Source organism: Capricornis sumatraensis, chromosome 16 (genome assembly GCF_032405125.1).
Source record: "Capricornis sumatraensis isolate serow.1 chromosome 16, serow.2, whole genome shotgun sequence".
Classification (NCBI taxonomy): Eukaryota; Metazoa; Chordata; class Mammalia; order Artiodactyla; family Bovidae; genus Capricornis; species Capricornis sumatraensis.
In genome coordinates this window covers 65,314,241-65,329,475 of record NC_091084.1, presented here as the reverse complement: position 1 = coordinate 65,329,475, position 15,235 = coordinate 65,314,241, and the positions used below count along the sequence as shown (strand labels likewise).

The following is a 15,235-nucleotide window of genomic DNA, read 5'->3' as shown; positions in this document are numbered from 1 at the left end:
AGTTAGCGAAATGCAAATCAAAACTACAATGAGATACCACCTCACCCCAGTTAGAATGACCATCAAAGTCTACAAATAAATGCTGGACAGGATATGAAGACAAGGGAACTTTCCTACACTGTTGGTAGCAATGGAAGTTGCTGCAGTCACGATGGAAAACAGTATGGAGTTCCTCAAAAAATTAAAGAGTTGCCATATGATCCAGCAATCCCACTCCTGGGCATATATCCAGACAAAACTTTAATTTGAAAAGGTACATTCACCCACTATGTTCACAGCAGCACTGTTTACAACAGCCAAGATATGGAGACAGCCTACACGCCCATCAACAGAGGGATGGTGGAGGAGATGCGGTGCACGTATGCAATGAAACGCTACTCAGCCACAAAAAAGGATGAAATCAAGCCATTTGCAGCAACACGGATGGACCCAGAGAGTGTCATACTAAGAGAGACAAATACCATACGATATCACTTACATGTGGAATCCAAAACAACACAAATGAACATACTTACGAAACGGACTCAGAACAGAACTGTGGCTGCCAAGCGGTGCAGGCGGGGAATGGATTGGGAGTTTGGGATTCCCAGATGCAGACTATTATATATAGAATGGCTAAAAAATTAGATTCCACTGCATACCACAGGGAACTATATTCAATATGATAGACTATAATGAAAAATATGAAAAAATATATTTATAAAACTGAATCACTTTGCTGCATAGCAGAAATTAACATAACACTGTAAATCAACTATACTTCAGTAAAATTTTTAAAAAGACAGCTGTCAGGGACTTTCCTGCGGTGCCCTGAGCCCCGGGCCCCACCGCCCTGACGTGCAGAACTACTGCTAGGCTGTCAGAATAGTTGTTTGCAAATCCTTCCACGATGCATTTCTGTGTGGCCCAGTACAGGGAGGTCGGGGGCCTGATGAGGGCCCCCCTGGCCTTTGGTGGCTGCCGCCTTCAGGCCCTGCTGAGTGCTTGCTGGCTGTGTCACCTGTTAAAGGACAGAAGACCAGAAGCCAGTGACTCAGGCCCAAAGGTTTTCTGGAATAGGTGGTAGTTGTCTTAGGTACAAAGTCCAGGTAGAAATAAAGGTTTTTAAAATGTTTCCTGTCTGAAGCAGGAGAAATTCCTAAGGTCACTGGGAACACTGACGGGAGTGGCTGTGGTTTCAGTGACCGACAGGCCAGGACTCTGGAGTTGGGGGACAACATAAAGACCCCACAGGGTCAGTCAGTCCTGGGAAAGACCCACTGTGGGCTTTGCTGGATGGAGGCCCAGGCACGGCAGCCTGAGGCCTAGCCTGGGGCCCTGGCCTCTGTGGGGAGAGGGCTTGCCATGGACCCATGGTGCCCTCTGGTGGCCTCAGGTGGGAGGCACACCCCGTGGCACCATCCTCCTGGGCAGAGGCCTCTGCTAAGGTGGTTTGGGGGTGGTTTGGGGGTGGGTTGTCCCTCCCAGCACTCACCATGTCCAGGGGCTCCCCTTCAGAGGTCTGTGCCCACCCTCCCTACAGGCTCCCCCACCCCTGCAGGAGATGCTTCAGTCAAGTATGCAGCCTAAGCAGCAAGGTCTAATCACCAGCTGGCTCCATACAGGAGCTCAGCCGTTATTTTAAGGGGGTTGAAGATTGAAGGGAAGGTAACGTAAAGGGAGCAAGGCCCCTTCAAGCCTGCATGTAGCAGAAACATGTTCTAAGGCAAGCACTTAAATAATAATTAGAAAAAAAGTCAGACATTCTCCAAGGAGCCAGGAGAAACCAGCGTGGAAGTGGGACTGTCTTACCACCTTACCTTGCCCCAGTGGCCAGGCTTCCTCCTCCGGCCACCACTCAGGAGCGTGGGGGCTTCTCTCCTCTGCTGCCCACTTCAGGCTGTTAGCAGCCAAAGGCAGGCTGGGGAGAGGACAGTGAACTTCTCCTTAGCAGGGGACCCTGCTAAGGGAAACGAGGGGGTGGTTTCCTTCTACTCCAGCTACCCTGCGGGCAGTTGAGAAGCTGACTCGGCCGGAGTCTCCACAGGAAACTCATCCCGACAGGCCACCAAGGCTAAAGCCGAGTCTGCCTCCCGGCTCCTGGTACTTTCCCTTCTCCTGCCGGTTGCCCCACAGCAGCCAGATGTCGGGATTATCACAGCTTTCTCCTCGGCTGAACCACTGAAAGCCGAAGAAAAGCCTCAGCATCTCCCTCTCCCGCCACCCCCTGCCTTCTGCAGAAGCTACTCCACCTTTCGGCTTGCACCAGTTGTTTAGAGAATGGAGGGCAGCGTCTGGAGTCTGAGTCGCCTATTCAGGCCCAGGGGAGGCCAGTCCCGCCCCCTCTGGGCCAGGGGACTGGCGGCTGGCTGGTGTGATGGCCTCAGATAATGAGCCTACATTTATCCAAGGTGACGGTCACTCCCCTCATCCCCTCCCCCAGCCTCAGCAGCCCCCTTTGTGTCACTCCTGGTCACTCGAGGGTCCTCTGGGACTATGGGGGACAGATGAGCAGTGGAAGCGTTGAAGCGGGCCAGCGCTGGCTCCCTCGCGGCTCGGTGGAGTGGCAGGGGGATGAGACCATTGAGGAATCTTCTTTGTTCAGGCTTTTTCGGCCCCTTCCCCAGCCTAGTGACAGCATTCATCGGCGGCCTATGTGAATTCATTTTGCAAGTGAGATTTCCTGAGAGAGCGAGCTTTACAGATGTCACTCTGTCTGGAGGCCAGATGGTGAGGTCTGGGGGAGGCGCGCTTTTTCAGGTTTGGAGGAGAACCCAAGATCACAACCACCAAGTGCAGAGACCTGCACACACTTTGCACATAAGCGCCAAGACTGTACACGTAGGCAGAATGCTCACTTCCTTTTCATGTGCACAGAGAAAGGCCAGAGTACAGGCTGTGGTTTTAGAACAAAGCCCGGCCTCATTCAGTCCATCGTAGCACTTGTGGGCAACAGAGCAGCTACCCCGGGTTACACGTGCCACAGAACAGAGCCTTGGTGAACACCTGCTCCTCACAGCGGCCCTTCCAGGGAGGTGCTGTCATTACCACCTGCAGTTTACACACATGTGGACCTGGGTGGAAGTAAGAAGCGTGCTCCAGGTCACAGCAAGGGCCAGGCAGAGCCAGCATCAAGGCCAGAGAGAGTCCATGGAACAGAGCCGAGGACAGGCTTTGACACTAGAGGTGCTGAGCAAGACCAGGCCAACCTGGGTCCCGCACCTGTAAGATGATGTGGCTGGAGAGGTTTTAACATACCAGCCAGCTCAGATCATTTGGGGCTGTGACTGCATTTTAGCCACTCTCTTTAAGAAAACCCTCTTTGATGGGCTTCCCTTGTGGCTCAGTGGTAAAGAATCCACCCACCAATACTGAAGACGTGGGTTCAATCTCTGATCCGGGAAGATCCCACATGCTGCGAAGCAACTAAGCCTGTGCATCACAACTACTGAATCTGTGCTCTTCTAGAGCCTGGGAGACTAAAGCTCACATGCCTAGAGCCTGAGCTCCACACCAAGAGAAGCCACTGCAATGAGAAGCCCTGTTCCACAACTAAAGGAAAGCACTCACAGCAAAGACCCAGCACAGTCAAATAAACTAATTTTTAAAAAAATCCTCTCTAAAAGGCAGGCTCAGGCACTCACCCAAGAAAAACGGATCAAAAATTTTTTCATCTCATTGAACTTTCCTGTAGATTTAATGGGGGGAAGGCGTGGTGGTCCTAGGCACAGGCGGTCAGAATCTGCTCTCCTCCCTGTGGCCATCTGTCCTGGGAGCTGCACATTTAATCCTCTTTGCTCCAGAAGCTCCTCTTCCTTCCCTGTCTACAGACTAGACTTCTAGGAACCAGATAACCTACGAGGGCTGAGGAAAGGACCTATTTGGATTCACAGAAGACAGTCCTTTTAGAGTCTATGAAAAACCAAGGAAGAACAGTAACCAAGGCCACCGCAGGAATTCTTTAGATAAAAGTAAGAAAAAATACAGAAGCTGAAATCTGACTCAAGGAGCTTGGAAAGATCACCAGCAACTCACAGGCAGAGGCGAGGAGACAGGTAGATCAGAACCAGAGCACGACAGAGCCAGCCTCCACTCTGAACTCTCCCTGCACTTGGTGACATGAATAGAGAGCGACTGCACAGAACCAGCAGAGGGGGAGTTCTGTGGTGCTCCAGAGGTTAGGACTGCAAGCTTCCACTGCAGAGGGCCTGGGTTCGATCCCTGGTCAAGGATGGCAGGGCCCAGGTTTCAATAAAAATGGTATCAGACTTAGGACTGGAAAACAGATGCCAAACATTCCATGGTACACATGAAGCCACCACACTCCTGTCCACAAGAGACGGAGGGAACCAAACAATCTGACAGGAGCTAGGGATGAAAAGAGGCCCAGCTGGCTGGCTTCCAGGTGCCGCACCAAGTGCTACGGAGTGACCACAGGAAGCACGGGTCAGCGCGGTCAATTCCCCCACGGGCTCCCAGCTCGGTAAGCCCCAGCCACCCTGAGCCTTGATGCCGGCACCCTCCCAAGTGCACCTGCAGCCAAGATCCACCAGAAGAAATGGGCAAAGTCAACTCCTATCTAGGTGCAGTCGATGAGCACACAGGCCGCTGGTCTTTCTAGGATGTTATTTATTAAAAATAGATTCTCTATCTCCCCTCATCCCTGCTAGCAAAAGGGTCTTTCCCAACATTTTTTTTCCCAAATGGATGAAATAACAGGTACTGGGGACTCAGATATCATATCGTTCCCTAAGTTGAGAAGTCAAGCTTTTCTGGGTCACTGCTGGGGGAGGAAAGGGTCAGAACATGGCAGTGTGGGGCCCAGAGCTTAAACGTGGCTGACACGGCCATACAGCTGGACTAGAGCTCCTGGGACTCCAGGCTTCAGGGAGCCTGGGCAAGTTCATGATGACAGGCCTTGATGCTCCCCCCGCCGCCTCCGGGGTCTCCAGACAGCCGTGTACTTGATGCTCGAGAAGAGACGAGAGCCAGCACGGCTTCAACATGTGCAAGAAGGAATGGAGAAAGCTGGGCCCAAAGCGAAATATGAACGTATGGGAAAGGCAGGCCTGGACTGGGGGGAGGAGAGACGGCAATAACGGTGTGCCAACCATCGCGTTCTAAGCAGACCCCCTCGGAAGCGACACTGCCTTAAGCCATGTTCAGCTCATAGACTGAATTCCTGGCCCGCTTCTGGGTTTCCTGGGGATCCTGTTGCTTTTAATAGTCCAGTCAGCTGCCACTCAGTCCCGCCAGAGTCAGTCCTACAAGTCAGGGTATTTCCTTACGAGTCAGCCGCCGCCGCCCAAGTGTCTCTCCACTATTTCTTCCGCTTCAGTTTCATATCTTTTTTGTTCTTCATATCTCTGTTTTTCTTCAACTTTTTGTTCTGTTTGGGTTCTTGTTTGGCCTCCAGCTTCCTTTTCTTGTCACTGGAAAAGAAAGAACAAGAGTCGAAAGAAAAACATGCTGGATCTGTTACCTCTTTCAGACTGCTCTGCTTTGTCTGAGAAAGGGTTTCCGTCATCTGAAACTTGATGTAAGAATGTGCAGTTACACAGACGTGTTCTCTGTAGGCCTACGGGGCGCTGTGCTGGGGGCTGAGGACACAATGTACCAACCCTGTTCCTGCCCTGACCAAGCTTAGTCTGTGGAGGAAAAAACCTACACCTCAACTCCTGAAATCTGCACATTTCCCCTCCTAAAACTTAAAAATCCAAGGCATCACAAGAAACATTCATTCCCATCAGTTACCACTGAGGATTACCCTGGAAACCAGACACATTATCCCAGTGACCGTGAGGATAGTCCCCAATATAATACAAAGCATGAACTTCCCAGAAAAACCATACAGTACTTTTTGATGTGCTGTTATCTTTCCTAAGTGAGAAGAAAACCGAAAGGAATAGGGACACACTTCAGCTGGCCACTGGTCCCTCACTGACAGATTAACAGGAGAATAGCTCAGAAACGGCCACCTTCCTTCCAGCTTACAGGTTACAAATTTCTCTCCAGTCTCATTCTGCCCTGAAAACAAACATCTCCTTAGAAGGAGAGGGTGAACAATTCTGTCCAGAGACCATTAACATCACGTGAATGAAATGACTGCTAATAAAGCAAAGAAAAGATGCCTCAAATGCATACATCATGACAGTCAGTGTTTTCACTTCCAAAAGCACAAGCTCTGACGTTAACACTGAACCGTGGACGCACAAATAGCCACACAGGCTGGGGAGTAATGCAGGAGGCTCCTCCAGGCAGTGGCAGCCGACCCAAAGGTAGGAGCAGCGGAGCACGGGGCGAGGCTGCCACACACCGTGCATGCAGCCGGCCTCACTCCAAAGCCACCACGGTCAAGGCGGCGGCCACCATCAGCCCTGGGCCACGCCTGCTTTTTCGTCCAAACCAGAAATTAGAACACACTGACAGTGGGCTTTTGTGCCATGACAGAGACCATCATGAAAACAAGGCCAGCGCTGATGGGGGAGACCTCCAGGCTGCACAGTGACTTATGGAGTTGGCAGAAGAGGATATCCTGATTTCGGGAGTCTATGGCTCCTAGAGTCACAAGATGTCCTCTTTTCAAATAAACTCTTCAGGGAACCCTGTTGATGGCAATGCCAACAACTCACCCTCTCCACGAACCCCCAAGCCAACCCTGGAAGCCTCATCTCCAGAGGCCCAGGGCAGGGGAGGCCTCACTGTGTTCCCCAGGGAAACTCCAGTGACGGTTCCGGCCCACGGAACTATTGCCATCCTCAAACACGTGGCTCTGCAGAGAAGTAGCTGGGGCAAGGGTTTATCAAAAAGCAGTCCAAGGAGTTCTGGAGCTCCCCAAGATCCCTCCAGGTGGACCCCAAAGTCAAAACTATTTTCAAAACAATCCTAATACATAATCTGCCTTTTCCACTTTCATTCTCTCCCAACTATTCTATTTTCCAGAGGCTACAAGCCATATGATATCACAGCAGATTGAAGGCAGAAGCAGATGAGAGAATCCAGCTGCTTTCTAGTTTCCCAAATATTAAAGAGATTTGGAAAAACAAATGTAAAACATTCTCACTTTTCTCACTGAAATTTTTATGAGAAGGTTATTAAAAAAATTTTTTTAGTCAATGTCTGGCAAAACCAATACAGTATTGTAAAGTAAAATAAAGTAAAAAAAATAAAAATAAAAATAAAAGAATTCAAAAAAAAAAATTTTTTTTTAACCAATAATGAGTCCATGACTGTTAATTTTGAATGAGAAAACTTTTTTTTTTAAACTTCTCAGTATTTCATTTCTAAAATGGGAAATACTGATAGATACAACCAACATGCACAAAAGCCATTTGGGGTCCACAACCCAAAATGTTGAGAACCACTGGCTTAGAGGAAGGAGAGTACAGCAGGTAAAACTATGGGCTTTGCAGACAGACCTGGTCCTGATTCTGGCTCTGTCTCTTATTAGTTATATGCTTCTTGGGAAGTCACTTAACATCTGAGAGCCTTGGTTATTATTTCATCTTTAAAACACTGATATAACTATAAAACTCCTAGAAGAGAACATGGGCAAAACACTTTGACAAGTATCATACCAATGTTTTCATAGGTCAGTCTCCCAAACAGAAATAAAAATAAAAATAAATAAATGGGATCTAATCACACGTACAAGCTTTCACACAGCAAAGGAAACCATAAACAAAAAGAAACCTACAGAATGGGAGAAAACATTTGCAAATGATGCAATCAACCAGGGCTTGATTTCCAAAATATACAAACAGTTCCTACAGCTCAATAAAAAAAAAAAGGTGCAGAAGGCCTAGAGACCTTTCTCCAAAGAAGACATACAAATGGCCGACAGACACATGAAGGTATGCCCAACACTGCCAAGTGTTAGAGAAATGCAAATCAAAAGCACAGAGGTACTACCTCATGCTGGTCAGAAGGGCCATCACTAAAAAGTCCACAATTAACAAATGCCGGAGCGAATGTGGAGAAGAGAAAACCCTCCTACACTGTTGGTGGGAATGTGAGTTAGTGCAATCGATATGGAAAACAGAGGATGAGATGATTGGATGGCATCATGGACTCAATGGACATGAATCTGAGCAAACTCTGCCAGATGATGAAAGACGGGGAAGGCTGGAGTGCTGCAGTCCATGGGGTCGCAGAGAGACGGACTGAACAACAACGGAAACCAGCATGGAGGTTTCCAAGCAGATTAAGAATTACCCTATGATCCAGCAATCCCACTCCTGGGTATTTATCTAGACCAAACTATAACTCAAAAACATGTATGCACCCCTATGTATACAGCAGCACTGCTTACAACAGCCAAGACATGGAAGCAGCCTAAATGCCCACTGAGAGATGAACAGGTGAAGAAGATGCAGCGCGTATATGCAATGAAGTAATACTCAGCCATAGAGAGAGTGGAGTAATGCCGTTTGCAGCAACATGGGTGCGACCAGAGCTCATCATGCTAAGTGAAATAAGCAGAGGAACGACAAACACCACGTGACACCACTGATATCTGGAATCTAAAATGCGACACAAACGAACCGCTCTGTGAAACCGTCACAGAAACAGAGACCAGACCTGTGGTTGCCAAAGGGGAGGGAGGCAGGAGAGGGAGGGAGAGGGAGCCTGGGATCAGCAGATGCGAACGGGTACATACAGAATGGGTAAGGAAGGTCCTACCACACGGCCCAGGGAACTACATTCAAGATCCTGTGACAGACCACAACGGGAAAGAATACGAAAAAGTATATATAACTGAGTCATTTCACTGTGGTGCAGCAATACTATCAGTCAATCACACCACACTGTAAGTCAATTACACTTCAAGAAAAGAAAAGCAGTGATGTAAGAACAAAGCCACCTCTGTTGTCCTGAGCACGAAGGGAAAGCTGCATTAAAGCCCCCAGGAAGTGCTTAGCAGCAACTCCAAGGCTATTCAAGCCCAGCTCCCTGACATGTCTAGGAATCTGAGGGACGCAGAGATCCAAGCCTCCAACTGATCAGTAGGAGATACGATACAAAAGAAGCAACCCTCAAAGGAGAGAGCAGTGACTCCTCAAAGCACCTGCGCCAGCCTCCTTTCCCAAGTGAAAGCTACTAGGGAAGCAGAGAGAAGGCCAGAAGGCCTCCCCTGCCTGGTGGATGCCGGGCCCTCACCTTTTCAGGCTGACGATCGAGGCATTCTGCCCGGCTTTGTTCAAAACTTCATTCCATTCTTCGTCATCCCCACGGATTATATATCTATAAAAATAAAAGGAAATATCAAAGCCTGCTCAAAGGAAGAGAAGACAGCTTAAAAGAAAGTAAGAGGGTAGTGACGTTCTCATCACACACGTCCTGCCAGGAGAGCCAGGCTGAGATATGCCAGCGTCTGCACATCAGAGAGCAGGGGACGGGAATGTCACCGGAGCAGGCAGGGGTCACGGGCACAGAGGCAGCCACCCGACTTCTCCCACTCAACTCACCAACCACCCAAGAGAAGCCTCCTGTTACCCCCACCATCTCCCTGCTCGCCCCCACCTCCACAGCCCACAAGCCCCTGGACTGTGCCCTGCCCCCCCCCCACCTCTGGGATCTAGCAGTCCTGGGTCTGATGCTGCAAAGCCGAGGGCAAAGCTCAATACCCTGCTCTCGGACCTCCAGGCTGCCTCCATCTGATGTCCAACCACCATCCCTAATGACTCGGCAACGGGACTACAGGTCAAAAAGGCTCCGAGGCCACCAAATTCTGGAGCATTATTCACAATCTACGGGGCAGGCACCACCGTTGTAGCTGAAGCTCAAAAAGGGCTGTAACTTCCAGGGCACAGAAGGTTGGAGAGCAAGAGAGTTTTGTTGGAATGTTGGCCATAGAACCCTTTCTTCAAATTCACATCAAAAGCCAAGTATTAAAAAGTAGCCACTGAAAGTGGGTGCTTATGGATCAGCAGCCCCCTCCCCTGAGGGGCCTGGGACACAATACCATTTGCAAGTCATGACTTACAAAGTGGCAGAGCAGATCTGGGGAAAACAAATCTTTCAAAATTATGCAAATAGTGAATGGAGAGATTTTTAGCTATTAGTGCTTCTAAGAACAATCCCATGAAACACAGCTTTTTGGGGCACCCAGGATGTGAATTAGAAGAAATGAGCAGAGTCTCTGTGCTTCCCACGAGCTGCCGAGGGGCCTTACTGAGAGAGGTCCATGTCCTTCAGCTTCCCCACTTCTTTCCTGTGTTTCTCCTGAAACTCCTTGGCCGCTTCATCCTGTGGTCAGTCAGGCAGGGGGCAAATCAGACAGAGGTGAGAGGGAGGAACACCGTCACGACCACCAGCAGACCTCTCCTTCACCACGTTCACCACCTCCCACACCTGCAGAGGAAGCTCTTACTAAAGTGTACAGGACGTTAAAACATGCCTTCTGAAAAACCTAAAAGGACAAACAAGTATTGCAACAGAAGCTGCCTGACTGCCGGCTCTCACACACACTCAGCGGGAGGCCTCGTCCAGGGCAGGGAGCACACACAAAGGCAAGGAAACTTGGGGAGTGCGCTCCTCACACCCCTAGGACCCCAGCCCCGAGGGCCCTTCCTCCAGGGCAGAGAGAAGAGGTTCGGTGTTTGTACCAGGTCGTCGCTCAGCGTCTTCATTGTGGGCTCCATAACTACATCCTTCACTGCCACCATCTGCTCCTCGATGGCCTTCTCCTGCACTTCATTGAACAGCTACAAAAGACCAAGGCCAAGAAGCAGCAGATGAAGGAGAAGCCGAGACCCAACCACTCGTTACTCAACCACTGAGCGCACACTCCGTGTGGTTTAGGAGTCCACGCACTCGGGGGGAGCAGGAAAACAGTGGAGACAAGGTACACTCCAATCGGGGTACCTCTGGGAGAGAATGTTACAGCTGAAGCCCCCCATTTCTGTGTGTGTGTGTGAGAGAGAGAGAAGATCTGAGGCAATCAGAACCAAATGTTAACATTTCTGCATCTTTGGGCAGAAAATGGGCCAAAACCCTGCCCTCAGCTGAGGTTACCTTCACAACCTTGCGGATGATCCGGTTGAAAAGTCCCATCAGTTGGCCCGAGGGCAGCTCAATCTCCTTTTCCAGCTGGTCCACGGACTTGTGCTGCAGGCCGATCCCCAAGAGAAGAGCCTGGGGGACAGGAAATCTGTTGGAGTGGCTGCCAGAACAGGCTTTTATCCGTTAAAATGGCACCGAGAACCAGAGTTACTCTCCCTTGGTCAAAACGTCGACTGGCACTATTAGGAAATCTTCCCGCTCATCCACCAGGAAGGATGCCTTCCTCCTGAAATCCCCAGACCAACTTCTTATCCTGGCAAACAGCCGCTTCACAGCTGTGTTACAATACAGGGTGCTCCTACCTGCAAAAGGGGACCCCTACCCCCTCATCAGAACCATGAAGAAGTAAATGCTATCAGAACCACAAAGAATTAAATGCCCAAAGTTATGTCATAGCAGCCGACCAACTCCCAGCATATAAACTGCTCCACAAAGCCAGCACACGAGCAGCAGGTAACCTACCGACTGGGCCGCAGACAGGGCCAGGTCCCCTAGCTGGTTCAGGAAATACAGCCGGGAGATGGCCGGGATCATGTCCATGATGAGGTGATAGTCAACCATGTTCCGAGAATACATCTCGAGCCTCTTCAGATCGTAGGGGAGGAAGAGTGCTTCCAGCTCCTCCCGGCGTAGGGCTGGACATGCGACAGAGCCAGACGGGTCAGGGCAGCCCGACACCCTTGCTGGAATTCCCACATGGCACGCACAAAGGTCCCCGGGTGGCACCCAGCAGCTGTTCCTCCACCAGTCATCAGCCAGAACAGGGGAGGACCACCCGAAAGAGCCTGCCCACCCATACAACACCCCGCCTCAGGCAGCCCTGACCTCCTCACGCAGAGGGGAGGCGGCTCGGGCTGTGTGACAGGGGTGGGTGGTATGTGACCCTCGTGTTGGCACGGGACTCTGAGCATCAGTGCCCTGGGGTTAGAGGACCCCAGCATTTTCCCCACTTCATCACTTCTCTTCAGGACCCAGCTTTGCAGGCAACACACAGGCTCCCACCCCCAGCTCCAGAAACAGATTTTTCCACCCAAATATAATTGATCCCAAAAGAGACACACATTCACATAACAACCAACGGGGGGGGGGGGGGAATCCCCACAGCTGTTAGCACTAATGATCCTTTACACCTTTTTTATATTTTAAGTATTCAAACCAGAATCTGTGTGCCCAAAGCATTTCTATGTGTTGGCTACAGAAGGTTGGCAGCAGATTCTTATTACAATTTCATGAATGAGGAAATGGAGCCTCAGAATTGAGCTAGTTGCCCTAGCTCACGGGATTTAGAACAAGTTCCAGAACTGACTAGCTGCAGGCCTTACATTTGTCTCTGAAGCCAAGTCACACATGCCTCTAGTCCTGTCGTGGGGATGACAGGCACAGCGGGTGACAGAGGCCTTATGACGGGGCAGAGACTGCTGAGCGGAGGTGGCGGCGGGGGATACAGGCCTGCAACTGGTCCCTCCACGCCTAGTCTAGCCAGCCTCTTGGACCACACGCCCACCTCCCATATGTTCTGCACGACCAAGCCCCGCCAGCCCTCAGGCCACCTGGCCAGCTCACCCGGCTGCACAGGTTTCCCGATGTTTCTGTTCTGGAGGATGTTCAGAGCCAGGGGAGGAGAGAAGGTGCTGAACTGGTAAGACAGCAGGGCTAGGAACCGCCTTCGGAAATCTGCGGGTCCATCCAGACGGAGTCAGAGGTCTGCAGGGCCTGGGGCCTGTCACCTGGCTGCCCCCCAGGTCCACTCCCCACTCACCTTTCCAAAAGGCAGAGAGCCAGGCGCCCTGGTCTGCCTCCTCCTCGTCCACCAGTGTCTTCAGCATGATGCACGAGTGCTCTCCAGTCAGGTCATTCTGGGGAACGCAGATCCCTGACTGGCACCAAGGCCCCCTTTATGAAGCCCCAGTCAACGCGCATGGGTAAGCACGCTCTAAGGACCCTTGCTTCCTCCTCAGAGGGAGGGGCGGCCTCACCCTCATTCTCGCAGGGCCCACTGCCTACATGACAGCTTCCAGAGGCTACTCTGTCCTGGTGGCCCCCACGATGGAGCAAAGCTGCTTGAACCTTCGGAGCACGCCTTCTGCTGTGAGCCCCTGGCTCACACCAGGTCAGACTATGAGCCGAGAGGCATTACAGCTTAAACACCACATGACCCAATCAACATGTTTTGGGCACTCACAGCAAAGACTCCATGGCCAGCAAAGAGCATGGCAAGGGTTCTCATCCTGGCAACAGGCTTACAAGGGCAGGCTCCTTTAGGTTCCAAAACAGTGACCACACACAGGTTTTAAGATTTTTTACTACACAACAACCACACAGCCCAACACCATAAACATATCTAACAGATTTCAACTGAAGGGCATTCAAGTAACAAAATGCCACCACCAAGTCACAAGCAAGCAGTGCTGAACTCACTGGCTCCAGTGCGCTCCCTGCAATCGACGGCCAAGGCCACACCCCAGACCCAACCAGCCTCGCTGATGAGGACCCAGCACCCCCATAGGCGCCCCTGCCCCATGGAAGCAGCCACACACCCAGTGGTCCTCACCAGTCCAGCTCTGAACTCTCAAATGGGCATCTCCCTTGGATACTGACCTTGAGCTCTCCCAAACCACACCTCCGACACTCCCTCTGAGCTGCTGCTCCCCTCTCCAGCAAAACAGAACGATCAGGAGAACGTCACCCTCCTGGCACGACCTCCGCCAGCCGCCCGACACCCTCTGTGCCCACACTCTTCACTGCCCTCCAGTTGTAGGGGATGCACTGGCCCCCTCTCCTGCCCTCCGGCCTCTTCCGGGCCTGCAGACCTGTCATCAGCCCCCCTCACCTGTGTCTGCATGAGCTCTGCAGGACCATCCCCTGCAGCCGACCAGCATGTTCTGGAATCTCCCGGCTGACGAGCCCACCCCAGCTCCAATCCCCCTCCAGCGACCTATTCCTCTGGCCCCTCTGCCTCGTGTAGGAACCACCTATTCAGTCTATCTCCTCACCTCCTTCTCTTCTCCTGTCAGGGTAACCCCTCCACAGAAGCCACCTTCACTCCAATCACCAGTCCCAGAATCCAACGGTCAACTGTCCTCAACTTATTCATTCTCTTGAGGACAATGACTTCCCTTCTTTAAAGCACAAACCCTGCCCTTCTCCTACAGATCACAGCTCTTCCTCCTCAGCCCCCTACCTTGATGTATTTTCCAACTCATTCCTCTAAATGCTGGAATGTCCAAGGACTCACCTTCTTTATTCTCAGCCCCTACTTTCAATAGCTTTAAAAACTTACTCCCTGAACAAAAGCATTTACTGAACATACACTACACATAGCAGATGCTATTAAGTGCTGGGCTTACAGCTGTGAAGAAAATAGACACGGACCCCCTCCCAAATCCTTTACCCAGGAGTATATTCTATTAAGAACACACTGATGACTCTCAAATCTGTCTCCAGGCCCAGCCTCTTCTTCGAATTCCAGATTTCTGTGGTCAACTGCCTATTGCCTATGTCCACTCGAAGGTCTTATTAGACCCCAAAACAGTTCTCACTTCCACCTCCAAACCTGGTCCTCCCCATTGAGTCTTATCTCGGCAAACAGCACTTCCAACACCCAGTCTCTCAAGCCAAAAATCAAAGCACTGCCCTCAAGCCTTCTGTTCACTCATCTTCCACATCTCCGCCTTTGACTCTACTCAGTTCCTTCCAAACACCCCTGGCATCTGGCCCCTTCTCTCCCCTCACTGCATCCCCCTGAGCCACGCCACCCCTTTCATCCGCTCACCTCCCCGCCTCGACTGCGGCCCACTGTCCACGCGGCAGCCCCAAACCTCCCCTCTAACCCCTCCCTCCACCAGAGCAGGGAGCTGCCTTGCCATGAACCTCCACCCTTTCAAGGGTCCTCCAGCCACACTGGCCTTGTATCTCCTTCAAGTCACCAGTGTCCTTTCCACCTCAGGTCCTCACATTTGCTGTGCCCTCTGCTTGGAAGCGCTCTTCTCTGCGGGCAGGACTGTCACACGGCCGGCCCACTCTGACCGTTCAGGCTGCAGTGTGAAACGTCACCCCAGAAGCCTGGCCACTCACCACACCATCGCCGCCTGAGCGTTTCTTGTTTGCTCACTATGTTACTTCCACTCATCAGAAAACAAGCTTTCCCGGCTTATCGTACTCACCCCGCCTGATTCACCACAGGCGCTAAATA

The 15,235-nt window shown here is 51.2% G+C and overlaps 1 protein-coding gene across 1 annotated transcript in view; it reads right to left on the bottom strand.

The window, feature by feature from the left end:
• Nucleotides 1-4,614: 4,614 nt before the first annotated feature.
• Nucleotides 4,615-15,235, bottom strand: part of NAT10 (N-acetyltransferase 10) — a 39,183-nt gene continuing 28,562 nt past the window's right edge. The window contains exons 22-29 of the mRNA XM_068988416.1: nt 12,803-12,899; nt 12,607-12,717; nt 11,506-11,678; nt 10,996-11,115; nt 10,587-10,685; nt 10,154-10,227; nt 9,139-9,222; nt 4,615-5,411 (exon numbers count right to left, since the gene is read on the bottom strand). Coding sequence (XP_068844517.1) covers nt 5,300-5,411; nt 9,139-9,222; nt 10,154-10,227; nt 10,587-10,685; nt 10,996-11,115; nt 11,506-11,678; nt 12,607-12,717; nt 12,803-12,899 — 870 coding nt within the window. The 3' untranslated portion in view covers nt 4,615-5,299. The remainder of the gene's footprint in view (nt 5,412-9,138; nt 9,223-10,153; nt 10,228-10,586; nt 10,686-10,995; nt 11,116-11,505; nt 11,679-12,606; nt 12,718-12,802; nt 12,900-15,235) is intronic.